At 50.3% G+C, this 11,636-nt stretch overlaps 3 protein-coding genes across 3 annotated transcripts in view; 1 reads left to right on the top strand and 2 right to left on the bottom strand.

Annotated features, from left to right (window-relative positions):
• Nucleotides 1-459: 459 nt before the first annotated feature.
• Nucleotides 460-3,524, top strand: EAH_00034030 (hypothetical protein, conserved; the record flags this gene model as incomplete). The annotated part of the gene is made up of 4 exons (XM_013395837.1): nt 460-572; nt 918-1,015; nt 1,376-2,586; nt 3,393-3,524. The coding sequence occupies 4 exons, from the start codon at nt 460-462 to the stop codon at nt 3,522-3,524; spliced, it is 1,554 nt and encodes a 517-aa protein (XP_013251291.1).
• Nucleotides 3,525-5,547: 2,023 nt separating this feature from the next.
• On the bottom strand, nt 5,548-6,891 carry EAH_00034040 (hypothetical protein, conserved; the record flags this gene model as incomplete). The annotated part of the gene is made up of 1 exon (XM_013395838.1): nt 5,548-6,891. The coding sequence occupies one exon, from the start codon at nt 6,889-6,891 to the stop codon at nt 5,548-5,550; it is 1,344 nt and encodes a 447-aa protein (XP_013251292.1).
• A 3,987-nt stretch (nt 6,892-10,878) lies between these two features.
• The window catches only part of EAH_00034050 (hypothetical protein, conserved), a gene marked incomplete at both ends in the record, with an annotated part of 1,816 nt that continues 1,058 nt past the window's right edge, over nt 10,879-11,636 (bottom strand). Inside the window, 2 exons of the mRNA XM_013395839.1 lie at nt 10,879-11,364; nt 11,604-11,627. Of these exons, the coding sequence (XP_013251293.1) occupies nt 10,879-11,364; nt 11,604-11,627 (510 nt within the window). The remainder of the gene's footprint in view (nt 11,365-11,603; nt 11,628-11,636) is intronic.

Below are 11,636 nucleotides of genomic sequence, written 5' to 3' on the forward strand. Positions count from 1 at the left end.
TGCAACTCCCACTGAGACGCAGCTCCATATGCAACCATAAAACACCCCTCTTCTGTGGCGGGTGCCTATGCGGTAGACAGCTGTTAAACACTTCCTTTTCCTTTCCCAACCCATATGCGCACAAACACATGTGCGAGCTCCACGCACGGGGAGCCTTCGATCCTGGGAAGATGCACTGCACTCATTGCCTAATTGCCTTATTTTCTATGCAGTTCGCCTTGATATATTTTTAATAATATATTGTGTGCTCCCTCCGTGCCGGATAGAGCTGTAGAGGTCCAATTTGAGCACTGTTGCAGTGCCTGCACACTGCGCGTAGCCCCACAGTGCTCGGGCATCTCTTGGGAGAATTCTTCGACTTTTCTATAGGGAACGCTCCTTTCCACGAAATGTTTTAAGATAACTCGCTCAGCATCATCTGTTTTCGATATGCAACTCACATAGTTCAGCTGCAGTGCCATGGTGCAGCCTGTGGGCGCTGGTTCTCGGGCAGTGGTGATTGGCGTGCATGGCGCTAATGATTGCAGCTTTATTGATAGGCGACTGCACGTGCTCGACTATAGCGGGATAATGTCAATTTTCTGGTATTTCGAGGGTTTTTATTGAAATGAGTGTGATAAAGTTGGTTGGCAGGAGATAATATAAGCCGGGTGCGTCAATGAAACTGGTGGAACCGGGTAGTTTGTAGGAACGCGGTTTTGGAGGGTTGTGTGGGTACTGCTCTGCATTCCATTCCATCGTCTACAAAAGCAAGTTAAGGTCATTTTAAAGTCATAAACAGCCAGCTTGAACTCATTGTTTGCTCGTGTTTTTTACGACTTCATGCAGTGGTTGCTGATCGATGCAGACTTCTTGTACGATCCCCAAAGGTCTGTCCCGTGCATTCCCACTTTGAGCGTTTACCATTGTTTGCACAGATTTATTTCGGCATATCTTCTGCTTTTTTACATCAATGGGGCGCAGGAGCCGGGCTGGTGCGCTGTGACGAAGGATTTGGAAGCTAACAGGTACCAAAGTTCACCGTGCATTGCTCACTTCTATAGATAAACAACTAACTGAAGGGTTTCTCTCCTGACCACCACCGCGAATTTGTCGTATCATCAGGCAATGCCAGAGGATCGTGAGAGGGGGCCCTTCCCAGGCGCCGTTGTTGGGCAGGGTGACACAATGGGGACCCCGTTAGCGTCCATTCCTACCTCAGTTCCAACAAGGAAGGCGCAACAACTCCTTCGCCACCGTCTACGGGGTCATTATTCTGGTCTAGCGTTCCTCGCTTCCGTGGCGTGTATGGCGGCGGTTGCGCTGCTAATATCCATCTGCAGCAGAAATCAGATGAGAAGGCAGGCATTTCATTCTCGTGCTCGCTATCTATCAGATGAGCAGACACCCAACCATGGATTGGCCAACGCGTGTGACAGTAATTCAACTGGCGAAGAAGCTTGGCTGGCTGCTGGTGGTGATGGGCCTGCCGAGGGAGAACCACCCGCAAAGAGACCCCACCTCGAGGAAGGGCCGTCAGGTTCCGTCGGGTCTCAACAGATACTAGTGGGCTCTCGTGAAGAGGGAGGAAGTGCCGGTGAAACAATGGCACACCAAACTCAGGTGGCTCCGCGTCCTACTGCCCCACCTATGCCCTCCAAAGAGGTCAAGGGAAAAACTTGGACGGACAGGGACCTAGGGGGAGTTGCTGCACTGTTGGAGCTTCAGGGAGGGGGGAAAGTTAAAGTTCATTTGGGCGCTGTAGGCGGTGCTGCAGTGGGAAGAGTGTTGTATGTAGAAGGCACTGGCCCACCTTCGACAGAGCCCACCCCGGAAGGCGCGAGTGCCCGAAGGATGGCTGTCCCGATTGCTGCTTTCCTGGCATCCCAACCCAGCGCAGCTCCACGCCACCCTAGAATCGCACCTAAACGTGTACTTGGACGTCCGGCTGTGCGTGAGCGTCGCACTAGAGAGAGTATGGCTTCGCTAATTGTAGCTTCAATGAGAAATGGACCTAATGCGGCAGCTCGTAGGCCTGTAGTTACACCTGCTGCTGGAGTTGAGACTGGGACTGCAGCTGGAACTGCAGCTGGAGATGCAGCTGGGGCAGCAGGCAATTTATCTTCTGGACCTTCAACAGGGGCAGGGGGTGAACATGCCTGGCGTAATCCTTTCCTTTACCTGCCATCTGTATTAAGTGAAAACCCTGTACACTTTGATGGCTACAAAGCTCTGCAGAATGGCACACCACCTTTGGACCCAGTGCCATTATTGTGCACTGCGCACGAGCTGCTTACTAGACCGGTTCTTACAGAACTACAAGCCAAGATTTTGGCGAATGCAGCAGAACAATTGGTGAGCCACTCACTGTATTTCCAAAAGCGTCCACTCCCTCTCAGCCGGCCTTCACGCGCTGCTGCAACGCTGGGAGTTCGCTACTTAGTTTTTGAAACCGTTGTGGCGACGCTACTTGCTCTAGGGGATCGCCTTGAAGGAGAGTGGTGGGACAGGTTTTGTAATGAGGTTCCTCACTCCTACCCATATTTGCCTGTCTTTCCTAGTGGGAGATTGGATGTGGGGTACAACAGAATGCTCCTTAACACTTTGGTGAGAGCCTTGGGAACACTTAAACGTGGGAGTCGGCTGCCGGCAGGAGAGGCCGCGGTACTGCACCGCCTTCTATTCACTGCAAGCTTTTCCCCGCAGCGTTTCCTTGCTCCCGCCTTTAATTCTTGGAGGGAAAGCCTACAATTGCTTTAGGAACAGGAGCAACACAAAGCGAACATTTGTGGTTCCTCCTTCCGCTTGGGCGAGGAGTGGTCGGTTCAACAATTATCTGCGGCGGGCGAGAGGATGTACCTTTGCTGCTGGATTCACATGCTCAACATGAGGCAAAGCATCAGGCCACTCGTGCCGTATGCATCAAAACCACCACAGTCTATTTAAGCAGCCTTATGCCTGGGTGTAGACTCTGGAAGGATTTCGCAGTTATGATAGTGCATTTGAAAACTGCATCCCGAACGTGAATTTATCCAGTGAGATGCCGCCTCGACGGGCATGCTAGTCGAAGATGTCGAAGGTTGGGAATAATCAAGGATTTCTGGCCGGTTTATTTAGTTTTTATCATCTGTCCATAACTTTATTCAGATTTCATGATTCAGTACTGTGAAGTATGCGAATTCGGCGTGCTCAAAGGCAAGCGCAGGAGACCTACCAGCTTCCATATACACTTGCTTACATGAATGCAGCGCCGATTGGCTACCTGCAACCTGAAGTGTGTGTGAAGTATTTTTCATCCACCCTTCCAGGTGCAGCGGAGCTGCGCCTCTGGGTTTTCCTTGCCGTCCGCCAGAAGTATTATCCACTGTTCCCTTCTTCCGCTGCATTGCTTCCAAGCATGCGTTTTTTCAAAGGCTCTCACTGCGAAGCGCGGGCTCAACTTCGTTCAGCTGGGGCTCTGTATAGAGTTCAGATTTATCCTAGAAGAAGACAAGATTGGTCAGGGCGACGGCAGCATCAACACTGCAGCAGTTACTACAGTGTGAACACATGCAATTGAAGGGATTCTGATCTTTAGCATTTTTCTGCAGGCTCAAATTCCAGGTGTGTTTCTGTTCTGCTGAAGCATGAGAATATTTCCAGGCAAGTTTTCGAAGTGCTGATGGACGGAGGTGCCTGACACGCACGAAAGGGTGCATTGCCCATGCACCCTTTCGTGAAACTTCGCCGATAGTGACAACGTTTCATGCTATAAGAGTTACTACTAATACGCAGTTTTGAGGATAGGAAGTCTAGCAAGACTAAAGCAAGTGAAACTTCATGCACAGCTGATAACCGTGAGCTACCACGAAACACGTGAGCTCTCGACTGAACCCTAACAACGACAAGTCGGATCAAAGTCACGTTTCAGTGCATTAATTAAGACGCCGAAGGACGTCTTAGAGGGATGGCGTGAAGTAAAGGTGCTACACTTTGGGCAGAAAAGGGAGTAAGATGTTCAAGGCGTCTGCAGCACTGGCGAAAGACTGGTCCTCGACAAAACGAAATTTCAAGGAGGTCAATCGAGACTGGATATAATGAACATTGGGAGGCTCTAGTGCGTGGATGGGGCACACCATTGCTGGTGTTGACTGAGCTGTCTAAGCTTCAGGTGTACGCAGCGGCGGAGTGGCGGCTCGAAACCGCGCATTCGCACAGCGACTATTCGCGTTTAAATATGGCAGGCTTTGGCCCTTCACCGAGGTTTGCTAACTGTTCATTGGTAAACTTTGTTTTTGAGCCTACGCATTCCCAAAAGAGCAGTGTTTTATTTCTTAAACCTGCAGCCGCGTCTGCCCGTCCGGCAGCCTCATCCCCTCTTATCAATAAATTATATTGAAACGGTCGACTTCCGTCCGTATTTTTGCCTCTTATTTCCCCAAGAAGTTGTAAAGTATAGAATTAATTTGTTCAACTAATCAATCGTTCAGGCCTTGGCTGTGCAAATACGCATTACTCTTAGTGAAGCAGTCGCCTTGGTGAAGGATGCCAGCAATTCTACCTTTTAGCTGTGGTTGAACTCAGTTACGTGTGAACCTAGTGTGCTGGGGCTGATGTAATGGTCAACGTCGCCCTGTGAAGATGACCGTCCTGAGCTGCAATAGAGATAGCAAATCAATAAGAGTTTCCAAAAAGCAACTCGACTGGCCTCAAATTTCCACGTGTCCTGTTCACAGCGGCACACGTGCCCAGTGCTGGTGCTGCAATGCATGTTGCTGGAACTGCCGTTGCATGGCAATATCGATATCAACGCAAGCTACTACCGTGGACGATTGATTAACACTTGTTGGAGCTCAATTGCCAACCTGTGCGCAAGTAAAAGCACACGTACCAACTGCAGACGAGCGATGCTACAAGAACACTCGCTGCTGCTGCAGGAACTTGATTCCACACCAACACCATAGAAAATCAGGTCTCTCTATCTAAATGAGTGCAATCTTCTCAGACCAAATCGAACGAAGACGCGCACCCCAGATTCCAAAAGAAATGCTAGGCCCTGTCTGCTTACAATAATGGGGCCGAAATGTGCTGTCCTCGCAATAGTTCTGCTTTAATACCATCAGGACAATGAACGATGACGGTGAGCACCCTATGTGTATGGACAGCATAGTAACCATTCGAAGCTGCCGCTGCAAGTGCCAAAAATACAAAAGGTGTCCTTGTAGCAGGGGCTTGCCCACTGCTGCGCTGCCGGTGCAAGCGCGAAAAATATATCAAGCGGCCCAGTAGCAATAGCCAACCCAGGTAGTCTCCATCGGTTGTGCGGTTATAAGTTCCCTCAATATTCAAAGCGCACGATCGCTCGTACGACGCGGCGCGTATGTGGTCCTGAAAAGACGTTTAGTTCTTTGCAAGACGCACAGCTCCGGCCTCTAACACGTGAACGTGAAGCCCGTTGCCATGCACTTGATAACCCCTTGCGAAGTGCTAGGCCGCCTGAAGAGGAGTGTTGTAGTGTTAGCCAGCCCAACGCAATATCTGCACCGGGGAAACTACTTTGATATACCTTCAGGTAGGCCTTTGCCTGGCTCAACAAAAACGTTCATCATCACGTCTCCACACATCAAATGCTCCATATCTGAACTTCCGTGGAGCCATTTTCGAGCAGAAAATCATTCGCTTCAGCTTGACTAAGTCTCTGTTAGAAGGCCGTCTCCCTGCCTTTAAAACTTGCAAAGCACGACTAACATCCTGAAGAAGCATTTTCCAAAAGAAATGCTTTACCCGCAACTGCCGAAGCGGCTTGTCCTGGCCCGGATACGTGTGAGGAACTTTATCGATAACTTGCTCCCACCAGTGCCCTTCCGGCTGCTGACCCAAAAGCTGAAGCACCGAAACGATAACGTCCATAAGTAGAAAGCGCAAGCACAAAAACTCAGCAATGCGAACAATGCGGAAAGTGCTTAAGTCAAACTTGTCATACACAATGTAGGCGCATAACTGCTCAGAAATAAATGTTAGCGATTCCAGTTCCTTGGCCGTGATAATGGGCTTTGCAAGCAAGCTGCGCGCCTGCTTCAACAGCCGGAGCGGCTGTACCGTGGCATAAGCAACACATAAGGCAGCATATGGTTGAAGCTGTCTCACATTTCTTCCAATTTTTACCAGCGGTAGACGACAAAATGTATGTTGGCAAAGAAAACTCTCCTCTGCCGACACAGGATACCCAAGGCCTCCAGACTGGACACCTATTACTCCAGCTCCCGCACTTGCAGAGAAAGGGTTTTGGCTTAGCGTAACGACGACGCTCTGCAATGCATGAGAAGACGTCGATGGTTGATGCTCTTCCTCGGGCCGCTCCCCTGCCTCCCTACCGGCGGACAGCTGCAGCAACGCTTCGGCCGCTTCACGCTCGGCGGAACCTGGGCCAGCCGGGGGATGAGGCAAAGACGTCTCAACAGTGTTGGCAGGCACGGAGGTTGCGGTAGGTGTAGGCTGGGCAAAGACGAGCAGCGTCTGTATTGGATTGGACAGCACAAGAAACGAGCGTGTCTCTGCACTCCCGGGAACCAACAAAGTAGTGGGCTGTTGAACTACTACGAGCTGCGGTTGTGTTGACGGGAGAGGCCCAAAAAGCACGGGTATCGGAAAGACCGCTGGATTCGCGGCGGGCGCACTAGAGATCACGATGGAGGGGGCACTGTCGGCGACTGCACCTGGCGGGTGCGTGCCCACCTGCAGCTCTTCCCTAGTGCGCCGCTGCGTAGTTGAAGTCGCGGAAGACAATGAGACAGTTATCCCATCAGTAGACTGCTCAGATATTTCTTCAGATGTTTCCCCACCCGGCTCACTGCCGCAAACACCGGATTCATGATGAATTCCGTCATTCACCGAAAGCTGGCGAAGGCGAGTGTGAAGGCCACGGCTCCTCATTTGAGCTAGGCTACAAAGAGTTACTAACAGAGCAATGGCAGCAGCAGAAGCCAATGAATAGAGGAACACACGCCCGCAAGAATAACCCCGCAGGCGATGCCGGCAATACGTAGACCGCTTCGGCGCTGTTGCATCTGCGGCAATGTTATGAGATGTACGTAGCGGTTCCCTGTACGGCTGGACCGCCGTGACCGAATATGATTGATTCTCCGTCATCCCTCCTCTGCTTTGAGAATGTAACCGGCTGTCATTACGCCAAAAATGCACTCTGTTACTCAGCTCTTCGAACGGACACAGCTCTACATGCAAAATCTGAGCAAAGCACGTCCAGAGCCTGAAATATCTCCGCCTTAGAAATGCATGCTTTACCGACGCATGAACGTCAAAAATACTATAGCTATTCACAAATGAAAAGAAGTGCTCGGCAAGGGACGCCACAGAGCACGAGCTTTCGTATCGACTCCCTCGGTGCGGAGTGGTCGCGCCTACTGGTGCAAAATCTTGAAATCTTTCATCCAGTTGCACCTAGAAATTAGATAATCCAGTCTTCCCTTATGTCGAATGCCAAATTATCAAGCAGGAAAGGCTGCTGCCACACTGAAGGGCGGTTTCCACTCCTCCACGGTGGGTTATGCTTGCTGCAGAGCACTAGGCAGGACGTCTGCGAAGTTGAGCTTCAGCTGCTTAGCCTTTGTCCAACATTTCAAGTGAGCAACAATCAGAAATACTGAAATTACTTGAAAGAACAGCATGTGGAAGCTGTCCTCTTGATCATGCCGTGTACCTGCAGCTTGCGTTGGAATCGTCTGCAATCGGCGGTCAACCCATTTGTTTCTATAATATTGCGAAGGTCGCTCAGGATGTGCATTCTTTTAACAAACTCCTCTAAAATGATTTGGATCACCCTTGATCATGCTTTCAGTTGGCTTCTGACTTCCAAGCATGCAAGTTTGCATGTGGAGGCGGCAGGAAACCCTGGCCTAACTCTACCCCCCTCAAATTAAACGGAGGCCCTTAGACACCTTTTCCTGAATGCGTGCTTGCTCTGCAAATGAAGAATGTGAAACTTTCTGCATTTTAATGTGCTTGTAGGGGGAATAATGCACGTATGTGGGGCGGATTGGCACACTGCTCGTCGTTGCCTGGAGAATCGACGGCTGCATTCACACACCAGTGGTCAATTGGAACACCGCTTCAACGTTTCGTGTTGGTAGTACGTTGGCCGCTAGTGAGGGCGTTAATAATGTGCTAAGCGCTGGTTCCGGCTACCTACTAGCCCCATTTAGTTTCTTTTTGTGCGCCAAATGGGTGAAGAGGCAATTGGACCTGGTACTGTGCAGTGGCAAAGGCTCCAAGTAAGGCTCCAAAACCAAACGGGCAGGGCCTACACCCAGCGACATTGAAGGGCAACGTTTGGCCTTTGAGTAGAGAGAACAGCAGATGGGAATAATCTCCAAGTATGACTCCTAAAGAGCAGGGCCCAAACCTAGGGGCACGTGACAGCAACAACAACGCACAAGTAGAGGGAATGACAGATGGGAACAAGCAACCTGGACTGTATCTTCAGGCGAAGGCTTGCCTGGCAAGAAAGTGTTTAGCTGCGGTGCGATAGGTGCCAGTCAGATATGTTTCTGAGCTACTCGCCTTTGTAGCGTAGGCAGCTGCCCATGCAGGTTCCACGAGACTTCGATGCTCTTCAAAACAGATGGAATGCCGCCAGTGGCTTCACAATACTGTTTACCAGAGTACAAAAGCGTTCCTACTTCTGTCTGCGCTTCACCGTGGGGCGGTGAAGCGCATACTTCCACTACCAGGTGGTGGAGCTTATTCTGAAAACGCTAAAAACTGAACATGCTCATGCTTGCCCGCGTTCAATGTGGGTTAATACTTCCGCGAATGCCTATGCGGCTTGCACCTGTAACTTGCACTCAGCAAAGTGAAAAAGCATAGGCTTGCAGGCTCCCCGGCACAGCAGCCCCTGATTACGTCTTTTCCCCATGCACCGAACTCCATAGCTATGAAAGGTCGCCCAGAAGGGAAGGAGAGCAACATCATTCACTTTACCTCAACGAGTCCCATGCTTGGATGGCCTCGCTGCTGGCTGGGAATTCTGTGCATGACGGCCCAGTTGAATAAAGCCTAGACAAAGGGAAAGTTGCCGTCAAACAACAAGCAAGAGAGGTGCAAAACAGCGACGGGGTATTAAACTGTTGGACTTTCAACTCCACACAGGCGAATGGCTCCCTTTGGAGTAACTCATTTCCTCTCTCCCCCTCTATCCGCATTAGAGGCGCTCTTCGTTTCAAATCCTCCCCTATGCCAGACTGTGCACTGAGCTAACAAAAAAGGGAGAAATGCATCCTGATGCCCTCACAAAGACTTGAAAGGCTTCGCTAACCTATACTCATGAACTGTGCTTCTGTTGTGCATTGGCCTCTGTAGTGTCATATGCCTTTGAATCAAAACGGCTAACGAATACATGTACGGACTTATGCGCCAGCCAGTTCTTTTTGTTTGGTTCAAGCACGCAAAACGTATCTCGGAAGTCTTCTTGTGCCACCTTTCATGCAGTGTAAGCCCGCGGCTAAGGCAACGTTGCGAATGTGCTGCATCAACACAGCAGCTCTGCCGTTCAGACAGTGCGGAGCCCCGTCACAACGAGTCCGCTCTGTTTCCAAGAAGGCTTTAGCGCGCATCGCTGTGGCGCAGATACAAGCGACGCACAGAGTTTCAGCTGCAAAACGCAAACTGCAGCGCATGCACTGAAAACAGTGAATGACGACGTGCGCGTTTCGCCCACTAGACAAATATTTTCACTGCTGCGTAGGTAGGTAAGGTCTAAACAATTATCAGTTGCGCAGAACCACGATGTAGGTGCTAATTTCATTCAACAGTATTAGGTAATGGATTTTCTCCTCGAGTCACGCATTAGCTACCTGCAACTTCACATCACTCCATCCGCTTGTTTGCTTCAAGCGCCCAAAGGCAAGGGCTACTTCTCCTGCCTGCCATCAGAGCTTCCAGTAGCACAATGCTGCAGTAGTGCGCCCAGCTGGCTGTTAGCGACGAGCCCACCGCAGTGCAGGCTGGGCAAACTCATGCTAGACCTCCACGTTTTGTTGCTACGTGTACACGCTGAATAGTCCTAAAGCCCTGCCACCACATGCGTTGGCAGAAGAACTATAGGCGCATGCTTGTACAGACAGGCTCTCTAGCTGGCCATTATCACAAGTGCTCCGCACTATGGTGACAACGAGAACAATTGTGTAGAGAACCTCGTTCAGTTACCTTTGCAGGGGGAAATTCATAAAGGCACTCAACATGCCTTCAAGGCAATTGCCTATGCGCTCGCCTGTCCACCGCATAACCAAGGGATTCCACAAATATCGAATATTGGATGGACCGCGTTGCTGCACTACCTCTTGCTTATTGAAAACACCATAGTATCATGAGCATCTGCGCATTCGTCAAAGGCTTGGACGAACTGCAAAATTTACTTTCACCAAGACGCCCTGCACATTGTGGTACACCCGCGGAGGCAGATGCATCCGGCATCATCTACAATTTATACAATAAGCGAATACCGCAGAGCAAGAATAAGAAACAAAATGTGCATCTTTCGGTAATCACCATACAAAGTTAAAAAGAGCACCGACGAGTACTTAACGCTTCCTCCTCTGGCCTTTGGGACCTACATTCATGCCCTTATTGATACCAGTGTCTTTGCCCCCAACATCAGTTTCACGTCACACAAAATAAAATATGCCTATGTTCAGATCTTGAGTTTGGATTAACCAAGCGACTGCACCTGACTACGCAGTGATGCACTTCTACTAGAGGACTGCGGCGATCTTACAATGTTGGGGCGCCGCTGCACAACCTTGAAACGACCCTTGCAAAGCCCTTATCTACTAAATAATGTTTCCAAATCACATTCATGCCTCTCGTGACAATCCTCAGCGTGGAACAAAGAAGAATAAAGATATTCTACCGTGGCTTGGGAGTCGAAAGACCACTCCAAAACAATTTGTCATCTTCTCTCCAGGGATCGAAAGTGGGCGACTTAAAAGCTGGAGGAGCAAGCCCACTGCAGAACAGCCGTTGTTTAATATGGACGGTGTCGAGGCTACAAGGGCGCATGCCTCTCTTCAAACTGTCTATGGCATCCCCTAAGTCTAGAAGTAGGTCGCGCGTAAATAAATCCCGTCCTGTCATTCTTCTGCGTGGAATCGGAAGCCTGAAATCAGTTGGCATGCCTCCAACAAGTGATCTCCACCAGTCGTCTCTCGTCGTCTCTCCAAGTACGCCTAGGACGGTTACAAAGGCGTCAAGGAGCAAATATCGCCTGCCCAGCACCGCGACGAGTTTGCAGGGCAGTTTGGGCAGAGCCGTTTCCTCGAAGTAATATATATTAGCAGCAAGACGTTCCGCCAGAGAGAGCAAGAAGTCGAGGTCCCACTCGTCTAGTACAGGCTTGGTAAACTTTTCGCGCAAATCGAGCAAAATTGGTGCATGTAGTTTCGTTCCATCACTACTTAGAAGAGACAAATCTCGGAGAACAGGTCTCCTGGGTTTCCGGCCACCCGTCGAAGGCGTGCGATAGAAAGGGTGACTTTCAGTGTCAAGGCCGCGCAGTGCCTCCTTTGCTGCGCTGTTGCTCCTCTTGGGACGAGCGGTCAACAGAGCCTTTATTGCGCTTTCACTGCTAGTACCAGGACCATGTGATGCTTGTCTTCCTGGCAGAT

This window comes from Eimeria acervulina, genomic scaffold, assembly GCF_000499425.1.
Source record: "Eimeria acervulina Houghton genomic scaffold, Eah_scaff343, whole genome shotgun sequence".
In the NCBI taxonomy this organism is placed as follows: domain Eukaryota; phylum Apicomplexa; class Conoidasida; order Eucoccidiorida; family Eimeriidae; genus Eimeria; species Eimeria acervulina.